The sequence below is a fragment of the Cyprinus carpio genome, chromosome B20 (assembly GCF_018340385.1).
Source record: "Cyprinus carpio isolate SPL01 chromosome B20, ASM1834038v1, whole genome shotgun sequence".
Taxonomy (NCBI): domain Eukaryota; kingdom Metazoa; phylum Chordata; class Actinopteri; order Cypriniformes; family Cyprinidae; genus Cyprinus; species Cyprinus carpio.
The window spans coordinates 6,608,011-6,621,945 of NC_056616.1; the positions used below are offsets into that span (position 1 = coordinate 6,608,011).

The 13,935-nt window shown below is 40.3% G+C and overlaps 1 protein-coding gene across 1 annotated transcript; it reads right to left on the reverse strand.

The window, feature by feature from the left end:
• Positions 1-10,101: 10,101 nt before the first annotated feature.
• LOC109059721 (exostosin-1-like) lies at positions 10,102-13,648 on the reverse strand. Its single transcript, XM_019076888.2, has 2 exons — positions 12,521-13,648; positions 10,102-11,535 (listed from the first exon to the last, which is right to left on the reverse strand). Exon 2 carries the CDS (start codon positions 11,423-11,425, stop codon positions 10,454-10,456), a length of 972 nt encoding a protein of 323 aa, XP_018932433.1. The 5' UTR covers positions 11,426-11,535; positions 12,521-13,648; the 3' UTR covers positions 10,102-10,453.
• Between the last annotated feature and the right edge of the window lie 287 nt (positions 13,649-13,935).

Consider the following 13,935-nt stretch of genomic DNA (forward strand, 5'->3'; position numbering starts at 1 on the left):
ACATAATCTCAAAACATCCGATCGTATTGCTGTCCATGCTTGTAATTCCATATGTTTTGTCTGAAGAAAGCTGTATTATATATTGATTATGTATTTCATTTAACACATTTAGTCAGCTGTTCCTGTAGCTGAAAGTAGAAGTGATGATGGGTATAATTTTCATTTTGAGCTCAGACACATTAATTAGCTCAAAGTGGTTAATTTTCTGGAGAAGTTCGACTTTGCTGAAGTGTTGTGTTCCCTATCTGTCGGTCACTTAAAAGTATGTAGTGACGACATAAGGGGTCTTACTTGGGAGCCCTAATCCTCTCTGATTAAAAGAAAATGGCAATTAAATTTTTCTAGTGGATTTTGCATGCTGAGCCACATACAGGTATAAATAGGCGACAGGTCCACTCATCAGATTTTTGTTTCGGAGCCGAGTGAATGAAGGAAACTCAACATTCATCAGGTGAATTATCTTGTGTGCTGAAAGAAGAGTCTGTTCTGGGTGGTGTTATGACATGTTCAGCGTTAACTTAGCGATTCCCCTGGGTGTTTCATCTAAAGGGCAGTTTCTGATCACGGTCGGTTTACGTCTTTTTAAAGATGCCGCTCCACCCATGTCCTCTTGGGTGCGGTCGTTACCTGTCTTCTTCTGACGGCCATGATCGTTGTCTTCAGTGTCTGGGCATTCAGCATGCTGAGGATGCATTCGTGGATGGTTCATGCGCTCACTGTGAGTGTATGACCATGACAGTGCTGCGATTGCGCCTCTCTCTCCTCAAGGAGAGCGGAGGGGCCCATTTTCTCTGCCACGAGCAGAGGACCGCCACCTGGTGCTTTGGGTGATCTGAGGGTTACAGTAAGAGCTTCACTGCCAGATCCATCCCCGCGGACCTCTCACTCCTAACGCAGCGACTGTCCCGTGTGGTTTCCCGGTAATTTGTCTGAGCCGTCTCGTGGAGGTCTCGTCGTTTCATTTGGCGTGCCGCAGGAAGATCAGATGTCGATCACAGCATCGGGGGATGGTCTGTCATCTTCCGAGGTTGAAGATTTTGGCGGGGCTTCCCTCCTCGGGTGTTGTTGCCACTGCAAAATCGGACCCGGAACTGATGGCCATGCTTTCCTGGGCCACCGTGAGTATCAGGCTGGAGGTGTGCACACCACCCAGTCCCGAACCCTCACGGCTGGATGATAGGTTCCTCGGCACAGTTCCTTTCTTCCCCGGAGATGCACAAGGAGCTGACAAAGTCTTTTTCAACCAGAAGGTGCTCGTCTCCCTCCACCATCCTTGCCCCCCCTCGATAGTGGGGCAGCTAGGGGTTATGTGGGCATTCTACAGGTGGAGAGAGTGGTTGTGGTGCACTTGTGCCCACAGAATGCTGCCACTTGGAGGAATCGTCCGCATTTCCCCTCCAAAGCCTGTAGGACCATGGCAGCTCCTGCTGCTAAAGCCTACAGCGCTGTGGGTCAAGCTGCCTCTGCCTTGCATGCCATGGTGAACCTGCAAGTCCACCAAGCCATGGCACTTTAAGACATGCACGAGGGTGGCACCAACTCGGGGCTGATGCAGGAGCTGCGCTCGGCGACTGACTTCGCTCTCCGGGCGACGAAGGTCACAGCGCGGTCCCTCGGGAGGGCGATGTCTGCACTTGTGGCCCAAGAGAGCCATCTATGGCTCAACCTGGCAGAGATGAGGGACATCGACAAAGTTCGCTTTCTTGACGCCCCATCACCCATACTGTTCCGTAAGAGCGCTTTGCATATATGTGGACCACACCTGGAGCTTTAGAAGGTCCGAGCAGCTCTTTGACTGCTATGGAGTTCAGCAGAAAGGGAAGGCAAGTCTCCAAGCAGAGGTTGGCCCACTGGATAGTGGATGCCATCACATTGGCATACCAGTCCCAAGGCGAGCCGTGCCCCCTAGGGATGAGGGCTCACTCCACCTGGAGTGTCGCTTCCTCCTATGCCGGCACACATCTGTAGAGCTGCAGGCTGGGGCAACACAGAACACCTTTCGCGAGATTCTACAGCCTCCATGTTGAGCCGGTTTCTTCCCGTGTGTTGGGTAATAGGCAATTGGTGGGAAAGTTTCACGCTTGCTGTGCCATTCGCCCTCACACGAGGATGCGAGTGCCATTTTGCCCAGTCAAGTTCTCCGAATGGTGAACCCTGGTTAAGCATCCTCCAGCACCTCTGGCAGTCAGACTTGGCAGAGCAGTCTGACACCAGGCCAATATTGGTGTTAGCTTGCCTGGGTCTCCCGTCAGCCCCTGCACTGGGCTAGGTGTCCATATGGCTTTATTGTCTGCGGGCGATCCCATATGTGTATGCTTCCACGGTAAGGTTTCCCTCAGTGAACCCGCGTTTTCCCTTTGACAGACCATTCTGTCAGGCTATACTGGCAGTGGTTCCTCCCTACTCTCAGGTAGGACTGGCCTCAGAGTCCCATTCCATATGTAGTACTGCCCCAGTCCATATTAGTGTCTCCACATGATACCTCCCTACAGGTAGTATGTGGTCTCCATAGCGCCCTTCTTCGGAAGGCTCGCTTCCCCAGCGTTATTGCCAAGCTGTAAACAACAAACAGGAAAGGCGTGAAGCACCTTTTACGAAGGTTGAAATCCTTTCTCTTAAGAAATGATTTTCTGTCGTAGGAACAGCGGCATGGCTATCTCCAGCACTTGCGCAGCACCTGTCTGATACTCTGCGGCTTGTCAACACTTGCAACAACCATAGGGCTGTGACAGGGTTCAGCTTTTTTCTGTGATAATTTAAGATCCTGACATGTGTTGACTAAAATCCTTAATCTAGTTAAATATACTGTATATATTTACTGTATACTATAACTAAAAACTACCAGGCTTTAAAAAGTGTATCATAAAAATTTAATTGGAGAAAAAGTCAATTAAATGTGGCTTCAGCAGACAATGACAACACTGATGCCTGCACGTAGGGGATGCTATAATTGACAAGTGAACAAAATGTAATGCACCATTACACTGAATAAAATGAACCTGAGGGGTTTCATCCTTGTATCATTCTTATCCTTAACATTTGTAAACAAATGGTGTGCCTTCACTATTGTAACTGCAAAATTTACCTAAGATGGCATTACTGTGCCTTTCATTTCCTCTATAATTTATGTAGGCACAGGTAAAAATTAGTTGGCTCCTAAGCAGTCTCTTTACACATAAACGGTCCCCTAAAACATGTTTAAGAAAGCATTTGAGGTGAGAAATAGACAATGTACTAATAGAAGCTTGATTCATATTGATGAACACAGCCTACTTGGACAGTTAATGTACGGCGTGTGCTCTTCTGTGTCAGCCTCGCTACAATGATACGTTTTTTTACGTGTATTTACGCTTTGATTTGAAAGCAAACAACGCATCAGAGCAGCACGGCTGACACAGAAGAGCGTACGCCATCTGCGTACAGCTCAGAATTGCCAAAATGGCACTACGCTGATTTGGAGAGACACAGAGGAGAGGAATTGTTGAATAAGAAAGTCGTTATTCAATATATTCACTTCATAACGTTACGGTTGAATCACTGATGGCAGATAGACCATTCTGACAATGCTTTTCATACTTTCCTGGACCATGACAGTGTAATTTACTTGGCAGTCTATGGTACAGTCACAAGCCTCCCTGTTTTCATCCAAAATATCTTGAATTGTGTTCCGAAGACAAACGAAGCTTTTACGGGTTTGGAACGACATGGGGGAACGTGATTAATGACAAAATTTTCATTTTAGGATGGAGTAACCCTTTAAAGGGATAGTTAAAGGGAGAGTAAACAAACAGTTGGTGGTTGCCATTGACTTCCATAGTACTTTTTTCCTACTATGGAAGTCAATGGCAACCACCAACTGTTTGATTACCAGCATATATATTATATACAGCTGCATATAATATAATTTCCATGGTTATTTTCCTTTTGTGTTCATTGTTCAGTGCCTTAATTAATGTGGACTTTGGACTGTGTTCTGTGCCGATCATTACCTCATGAGGTATATACTCAACATTGTTGTGTGCACAATTTGGGAGTTCTTAAAAATAATAGTTCTTTAAAATATAGAAATACTGTAATCATTTTTGACATTGCAGTTCCAGTGTGATACAATGTGATGTTATGGCTCACATTTACCTTTATCCAAACATTGCAGATTGGACAGTTTGAATATTTCACTTTACAGGTTGAAAATACACTTATACAGTGTTTGTTTTATATTATTGTGTACATGTGTGGCCACATGTATTGGCTGTTTTGTAGTCACTGTTAAAAGTGACTCTAGTTGACATTGACAAAATGTTATTGTCTTCAATCTATCTTCTTCAACTGAATTTGTAATTGTTATTGACGAAGTCTGTTTATGCAAAGTTAATCACTGTAGTGCTTAGAATATAGACATTTAAGATTTATTTTCTGAGGTTATAGCCAGGACTCAATTAAAATGTTTATTCACATATGATTAGGTGAATTTTACTAAGAACATAAAGTTCATAAAACCTAATTAAAATGAGTACAGGTTACTTGTAGCAACCCATAAATATGTTACCTGTACCAAGAAAAGTAGGTTTATCTAACTGAGTAATACTAGTACTATTAGTTAACTCAACTTGATTTTGTTGCGTTTGAATTAAGTAATGTTACAGAGTTTATTATACTTAAAAAAGGCTGCAAGTTGACTCAACTTAAAACATCCAATGCAGCCACTTGCCTCACTATTTATAAGTTCTAGGTATTAATTTTTACAGTGTCAACAGATGGAAACCTCAAATTTGGTTGTCATAAAAGTTTAGGTTTTAATACCGCACAGCAGTGAGCTCTCAAAGTTTGAGCAGCTGTGTTTATTGGAGAGGGTGATTAATTTTGGAGGTAAAACTGGGAATCTTGTAATCACTTCCCTTTTGTGTGATTCTGAAGAAAAAACAACACATCACGTTAATCACACACCCTAATTAAAAAACAGCAGGCTTCTCGCTCTGTCTATTTCTTTCTTGCACTAACTCTATCGTTCTTTCTCTCTTTATGCTGTCTCTTTCTTTCTCAAGTGCGATGGATTTGTAGGAAGCACCCAGTCGTGAGCTGCTCTAATTTAGAGCCTATCAATACATCTTATCAGTGGGGGCTCTTTCTCCCTTGTTTCTACACCTTATCCCTCCTTCTCTTCTTCCATCTTCCACAAATGCAGACTCAACTTCTTCAGAAACGTGGCTCTCTTTGACTTCGACTCACTCGATAATGAAACCTCAATGTGAACTTTCCATCCAGAGTCCAATGGCGAGACCAGAAATCTACAAGTGAGAAGGTGAAGATGGCGGCGCTCTCAATGCCTTTGCTCAAATTTCATCTCTCCTTTTATTATATGATTTGCACATTTTGCACAGTGGAACTCTGAGTCCCTGGATGCAGTGCGGCATTAATAAATCATGTGAATTACTGGGTTATTTGCTGTGGTGTTGTGCTTGTTGCCTCTTTGAGTTATGTGATGTTGACTTAGGCCTGTTTCACACATACTGCCTCTGCGACACAAATCTGCAGCCCATATTAACAGGTTACAGCGTTCACACTGCCGGCGTAAGCAGCTAGAACTGGAACTGACGATAGAGTTTCAGCGCCGAGTTCACGTGTCATGCTCAGTTTGGGGACTTTAAGAAAACACTCTCTTAAAACAAACTTTTTACATGTTGTCTAGTTCAATTTGTGCACTAACAGCTTCCAACAGTTAAGGTTATGGGTTTACATAAACTACACCATGCAAAATCTGCTATAAGTTAATCATTTCAACAATTTTTAAAGGGGTTAAAAAATTACATGTTACTTATTTATTTAGTAATGCTCTAAATTTTACACAAGAGATGTTTACATAGTACAGCTGACTTTCATGAAAAAAATACATTGACTGTATATATGAACTATGCATTTGAGTGAGCCAACAAAGGTGATTTTTTTTATTTATTTATCTTTCTTTTATCTTATCTAATTACAAACAAATGTTAAAGCAACATTAATTATATGGCAACCATGTTGTGCATCCTAAATAAATAAAATAATTATATATTTTTTTTTACATAAAATTAAATATTTCATGTTTATTTCACTCTTTGTTTTGATCATAGTTTAAAAAACTTTAACTAATTTTTTAAAGTTGAAACAATAAATCTATGAAGCATTTGAAAAGAAGTAAGAAAAATAATGAGGGCACGATAAAAAGTTTTAATGTGACCTTCATATAACATTGAAATGTGTAAGTTTTACAAAAAATAAAAAATAAATGAACCCCTAGGACATAAAAGTCCCCAAAGAAACATCTCTGTGATGCACCATAAACACTTTCAGTGTGAAAGCTCACACCTCAGAGTATGTGTGAAACTGGCCTTGAAGTGCATCTCGGTCTGTGATACTATCATTGTGGTTGGTGTTTTGGATGGCAAGGACCCTGCATACCAGATCTGATATTGTGTAATGTATGATTTATATTTCTTCCTCAGCTAGTTGAATTATGGTGCTTTTCCACTGTGTGGTACGACTCGGCTCAGTTTGCGTTTCCACTGTAGTTTAGTGCCGCTTTAGAGTGAGCGGGATTATTCACATTTCGTTATTGTTGCGCCTAGGGATGTAACGATTCAGTCAACTCACAATTCAATTTGATTCAAGATTTTGATTTCATGATTCGATTCGATTCACTTATTTTTTTTACAAAATCAGATTTAAGACAAATTATGAATTAAATGTGTCCTTTTATTATTGCTCAGACAAAATGCTGCAAGTTTCGTTGGGAAATTTAAATAGAACACTTATACACATATACTAATATACTTACATATTATTGCTTTTTTTGTTGGTTTTAATTGCTTCTGTTGTCCTCATTTGTAAGTCACTTTGGATAAAAGCATCTGCTAAATGACAAAATTGAAATATAATGTAAATGTAAATAACAAAACTAAATTGAAATTTTTAAAACAAGCCCCAAATCAAATAAACAAGTAACACAAATAAAATAGATCTCTTCATATAAACAAAATAAGGCTTTGTCTGTGCTCTTTCCACTTAAAATTAGAGGCAACCACTGCATTTTAATCAAAATCCAAACAAAGATGCTGCATACATGCAACATGAGCAGTTTTTAATCTAAATTATATTGTATAATTTGACATTTGAAGCAAAAACAGAATGGTCTGACTTCAGTTTTGTGAAACTTTACATAAAAAATATCTGCATGCAACAGAAACAGCAGATGAGCAGAACGAAACGCAGATTCACTGCAAGCAGTAGGCGCTTAAACGTTTCCATGGTTTCTGCTGTAAACAAAGCAGCACTGCACTTATGGAGTTTAATTTGTTTTATATGTAGACAAGGTGAAAAGAAAAAAGTACCATCTAAACTTTTTCTAAAGACAGTAAGTTCCCCTCAGACTTACATTCATATAAACTCCTACCCCTAAAAGAATCGCGATTTGTTTAGCATCTCAACCGATTTGAATCGTCACATATTTGAATCTTCTGATTTCAATCTGAATCTGATTTTCAATGGGCTCACGTTTAATTGTTACATTCCTAGTTGCGCTACCTCTACTGCCCCGACTCCTAATAACATTTTATTCCGCGTTGTGTGGAAAAAAAGGTGCGCTCATTCAAAACAGTTGCGTTCGATCCTTCGCTGAATGTGCCGATTTAAATCTAGCGGTTCTGTTGTGTTTGTGTCGCAAGTTAAGTGACGTAGTTAGTGACGATTCTCTCCAGCCAATCAGTGATCAGCAGAGTTTACACGTCACGTTTTGGTAATGGTACGGTTCACTTGGAACCTCAACCGAGGCGGTACTAAAAAAAGTACTAGGTACCAGGTACTGTACCCAGTGGAAAACCCCCCAAAAGTGAACCGTAACGAACCAAACCATGCCGTACCATGCAGTGGAAAAGCGCCATTACTGAGCTAGGCAAATGTTTTAAGAAACACAATATGCCACTACAGATCCAGCTCATGGCTCACCTGTTATTGTTCACCATAAAAGTGTGACAAAACCATGCATTACAGACTAGTTAGCTACACCTTACATTGCTACAATAGAAATAACATTGATAGCACAGGCCTGTTTAACAGCACAGACAACAAAACCATGACTCGCAAGCAAAGCACAATCCATTTCAATTCATGATAACTATATCACCAGTTGTATATAACCATAACCATAGCTGTCCAAAGTTTTAAAATAAAATTACACATCTTACGCTGTACATTTTATATGACAGAATATAATGCAATGTCTATGTGGGTGGGTCAGACTAGGAACAGTAAGTGATTCTATCAGACTCTGTAATCGTCTCTGGGCACAGAAGCATTGTGTGTGTGTGTGTGTGTGTGTGTGTGTGTGTGTGTGTGTGTGTGTGTGTGTGTGTGTGTGTGTGTGTGTGTTGTGTGTGTTGTGTGTGTGTGTGTTTTCTGTGATCTAAGCTCCTGCTTAATTCAATTGAGGGCCAATTATTGACTGCCTCTCTGAAATCCTCTCAATTCATTTGAAGTATAAGAGTCTGCAAGTCAAGACCTTCTAACCTTCTTTTCTTCAGTCTGATGATCTAACAACTACTTAAAAGTTGAATCTTGCCAACTCTTTAATACACTACATTATACATTAATGCAGTACTCTTTAATACACCGAATGGCCAAAAGTATGAGGACACCTGAACGACACCATACTTGCTATGTTGAGCATTTAATTTCAAAATCAGGGAGTAAATCTGAACTGTTGCAATCCTTAAATATGCTTTGATTCCATCTGTCCTGTGTGGTACTTATTGGTTGTACAACTTATTTATGTAAAGCATACATAATGAGAAAATAAGGGTTAATTTAATATAAAAAAAAAATTTTATTCCAAAAATGTGTAGACTATTGTAAACATGCTCTTTGACACTGGTTTATTTGCACAACTTCAACAATTTGAAACAACACTCTGGCTTTTCACTTCAGTCATGTTGTGATTCTCCTTGTGGCGACTAATATAAAAAATGGTTACATCCATTTGTTTTGTACTTTAATTCTCAAATTTGTATAGTGTATAGACTGTTGTTAAAATGTAATGTTCTTAGACACTGTTTTATTTGCATCATTTGCAACTTTAACAATTTGAAGCGACACTCCGGCTTTTTGCTTCAGCCACAGTCTGATTCTCCTTGTCATTGTCCTTGTGACACCATGATCTCTAGCACACACAGTAAATATCTGTAAGTCTGCTTTTCTTGTAACATTCAGAATCTAGAAACACAACTGCAGCTATGTAATTACATGATAATTACATAGTAATATCTGTGTAATACCACCATTACAAAAGTGTAATAGAATCAGGCACAACTAAGTGGAATCTCCAAAAAGAATTTACATTAACTTGAATGGAATTACTATAAACTCCCAAACTATTTGACAGGGTGTTCATAAACATCCGCGAAAGACCCAGGGTATGTTTGTGTCTTTGTACACAGTTAAAAAAAAAAAAAACTGTTAAACTGTTGAAAGAACACAATATATCGTGATTCATAGAAGATGCTTTATATTATTGCTACTAGTCCCACATGCAGTCAGTGCATAAAGCTCACATCTTAGCAAAACAAATAAACTATTTGCATTGCACACAATACAAGTGCATCGCTTTCTTATCATTGTACCTAAGAGAATTAAACTATAACCTAAATCTGGCCAAAACTGTACATTTACACAAACTGATCACATTAATGTCACAAACAGTTGAAGATTGGATTTGTTTTGGACTAGGAGACCTCTAGAGTCCTTTTCCACAGCACTTTTTTTTTCCTGAGCTAGACAAATGCAGCAGAACTTCCATTTATAGCAGTATTCCCATGATAACTACATGAACGCTACAGTCTAGAGTACAAAACAAGCAACAGTCTAAATCACTCTGACATTAAATACTGCCATTGTGTTTTCCATCCTCTATGGCGTTTAAAACTAAAGCCACAACCGGAGATTCATATTAATCGTGCAAAACCAATCTGCACCTCAGTAGCATAAATAAAAGGGATGGTTCACTCAAAAATGAAAATTCAGTTACACTTTATTTTAATAGTTATATTAATTAACTACATACTATATGGTTAGGGTTAGGATTAGAAGTGGGCATAGATTACTTGCATGTAATTATGCACAAGTAATTGTTATTATAGTAGTAAGTACCTGTAACATGTGTAACAAGGACACCTTAAAATAAAGTGTTACCGAAAATTCTGTCATCATTTATTCATCCTCATGTCATCTCAAACCTATATGACTTTCTTTCTTCTGTGGACCAAAATAGGTGATATTTTGAGGACTCTTTTGTCCCTCACAAAAAAAGAGGAAGAAATAAGACCATAAGGTTTGGAACAACATTAAGATACAATTTCCATGTTTGGGTGAACTTTTCCTTTTAGATGAGCTACACCAGCATGATAAAGAAAGGAAACCGTAGGACTTACTTTGTGTATTCTTCATTGTCTCGGTCGCACCTTGCATCTTTATGTTTCTCCCAGTCTTTCCCGTGCTTGCAGGTAGTCAATAAAATGATATCATCTCCATTATGTATATGATATAAAGCATTTCTGGTTTCAGAACCGATGCCAGTTAGATACCTCTTCCCTTTGAAGACCAGCAAGTATTTCCGTAAGGGGGGGACATTGTTAAGATTCAGATAACCTTTGCTCCCTCCTTTCTGAGGATGGTCTTTTGAAAACAAAGGGATGGACACATCAAAGCGCGGTCTAAAGTTGTCCATGTCTGTGCTGGCCTTGGCTAGCATGGCTTGGCCGATATCGAAGCCTAGTTCCTCTGTATAATCAGGCCACGTTCCAGAGTACAAGTTAAAAATCAGATGGTTCCTCCCTTCGTACCACAGAGGGAGGCTTTGAATTCGGGCTCGGACGTTATGTACATACTGAGCGGACAGCTGGTCCCTGTCTAGAGTGTCTATACTCAGTACAAACAGACAGGCCTCATTAGGGTCCGTCGTGTAAAACCGCGATTCCTCGATGGCTGCCAGAATCTTCTGGTAGCTTTCCGAGGGCGCTTCACCTTTCTGAGACGGATAAACGTAGATTTTAAACCCCCGTTCGCAGCGCTGGAAATCGAAGCAGGTCTCCATGCGACATCGCCGGCTCTTGAAGATGTTCTTCTGTATTTCTCGTCTCTCGCGAGGAGACGTGTGTTGATGAAGAAGCAGGGGTCCGTCCTCTTCCTGCTCGGCCTCACCAAGGTACGTCTGCAGGAGAGGATCCACCCATTCCGGCCAGCGGGGCGGCCGAGGTGGGACACCGGCGACCTGTGAGACTCCGTAAAGCTCGGCATGGTTCTGGTTGTGGAACTCACCGATTTGTAGGCCACACAGGTAGGCTAGTAGAAGGCTACAGGCCCCCACAGATACCAGCAGGTATCGCTTCTTCGCCTGCATGTGGACAGCGAGAAGCAGGCCAGGACAAGAAGGAACCAAAGAGGGTCGACTGTTAACCCCACGGGACCAGCTCTCATTCCAATAGGAGCATTCTGATATTGCAAGGACCACTGTAAGTGCAGAGATACAGAGAGGGTCATATTAGCTTTACACACCAGAATGAAAATGACAGAATCTAGTATTGTAACTCCATCTGAATACAGTCTTTATTAATAATCATTTACAATAAGACCACATTGAAAATCTGGGATTCAGCATCTAATTTGAACCAAGAAAAATTGAAAACATACAAATATATAAATAACATTATGTCAGATGTAGGCTACTGGATAACATAGTTTCAGACCCCACTGTAGGCTACTTGTTTAAGAATTACTATTTCTTTTAAAAAGTAGGCTTATTATCATTATTAAAAAATCAGTGCGACTTCCATGGAGGTCTACTATTTCTAAGTAAATCTCGTGGCACCGTCAGCGATTCGTCTCTTGCCATGTATCTGTGATGTGTAAATCTATAATAAAGTGATAAGTAATGAGAGTAGGCTACTCATATTTTGTCAGCATTACCACATGATACAGATCCTTAAAGAAAGTGCTCTGTTGCTATAGAAACCACCTCAGGTGAAAGTCTTCAGCAACTTTGTCTATTTAACTCATTTCCTTTTTTTATCATTACTAAAACTTTTGAAAAAGAGAATACAATGTATATACACTTATACTGTATATACATTCAAGTATACAGATATACTTCTGTATATTTGTTACTGTTACTACTATGGGCTATGGCTTAAAAAAAAAAAAAAACAAGAGAGTTTTAGCATCATCTAAAACGTGGTAAAAACTGACTACATACGAAAATGACATACTTTCTAAAACATATAGGCTATATATTAAAAAAGAGAAACTTCTGTTTATGTCATGAGGCTGTTTCAGTACCAAATGTTAGATTTTTACTCTCTTCACCTCACTTGAAAACTCCACAAACTAAGGCATTATTTAAATAAAATGAGCTTAATAAATAGATTTACATATAGCATTATGATTGCAACTTGTATAATGTATGCTAAACAAACTGAAAGAGATAGAGATGCTTTACCTTAGTCACCTGTTGAAACGTCAATCATTTGCTGATGAGTAAAGATGATTCTCAACTTTATATTAGAAATCAAAGCACTATCAAGTCAGCGCATTATTAGAAGTTGTGTATTAGTATTTGCCAGCCATTTCTGTATTCATAAAGGAAATGTTTTGATACTGTACGTCAGTATGATAATGGGATTACAAGGGGAACTGACAGAAAAACACACACGCTGTCCGAATCCATTACCCTGATAAAGCAACCTGATGTTCGTTGTCTGTTTCTATCTTTACATGCTTGATTTAAATATCTTCATATTTCCAAATGTCGTGGCGACCAATGCGCAACTTCAGAAAATCCACTGAGTCTTCTTCAAATTGCATTCCGTCCACAAGTCTTGATACATCAACCTCAGAATCAGGAATCTCCAGAATCAGGAAAGCGATCCTTCTATAAACGGGAGGATTGTCAGCCCCTATCTCTCTGGATAAATGTGCAGGTTTTAGAGCAAAATCCATCGCAGAGTTCCTGAGACATCCTGAGTGCTCAAGTTGCTTTTACAACTCTCCAAAACCAACACGAAACTTCTCATCACGCCACTCGTGGTCTCACAGCATCCTGGAGACTCTGATAGCATCTCATAATCCACATGCACCACAGGTTTCAATCGCAGTAAAGTCCTCCCAGCGGCTTGGTTTTAATTTGAAGTTAGCTGTCAGTCACCGCTTGATCCGGAGTCAATCCGGTGGGACCACGCGCATAGACTCCAAAACAAATCCCAATTTCGCTCGCATGGCATTCAAGTGTTAATTCATCCTCCCTCAAATTCACAATGCACTGTGAACGATCAGATTCCGCGTTTTCCCCTCCGGAAGGCACTTCACTCCAGCGCATCTTCACCGGGACGAGCCCACGAAAACACGCACACCTTCAGACGCATGCCTCGATAAGCAATCCCAGCAAGTCTTCTCCTTCAGAGTCAGCAGGCGTGGAGCATGATGGTGACCTTCTGAGGAGAGTTGGGGAATCCGCTCAGCATCTCTATGAGCTTGAACCTCCCACCGAGTCTTCCTCCCTGTTATTAGCAGAGGAAGCGTTTAGAGAAAGAACGGTCAGCGGAAAGCGTGTAAACTGTGTACCGACAGATGCGTATCACAAGAGGAAAGCATGCCACGGCGGCGCGCGCCGAAAGCAATAACCGAGCCACAGGCTGCAAACATCTTCTCTGAGAAACTATATAATGATGCTCCTCTACTGATGCACACAATAATTTCACGAAACGGGTGCTTTTTCCATGATGAAAATGTGATTTTCAGAGTAAATTTGAGTACTATCGGATATGTCTAAGTGTCAATAAATTGTAAGGTATTTAGAAGTATAACGGGGCTGACGGTTTTTGCACCTAAAGTAGACATTATTAGCCATTCATTACA

What these genes read in the sequence shown, in the direction of transcription:
- LOC109059721 (XM_019076888.2), bottom strand. Translation starts at nt 11,425, where the DNA reads ATGCAGGCGAAGAAGCGATACCTGCTGGTATCTGTGGGGGCCTGTAGC.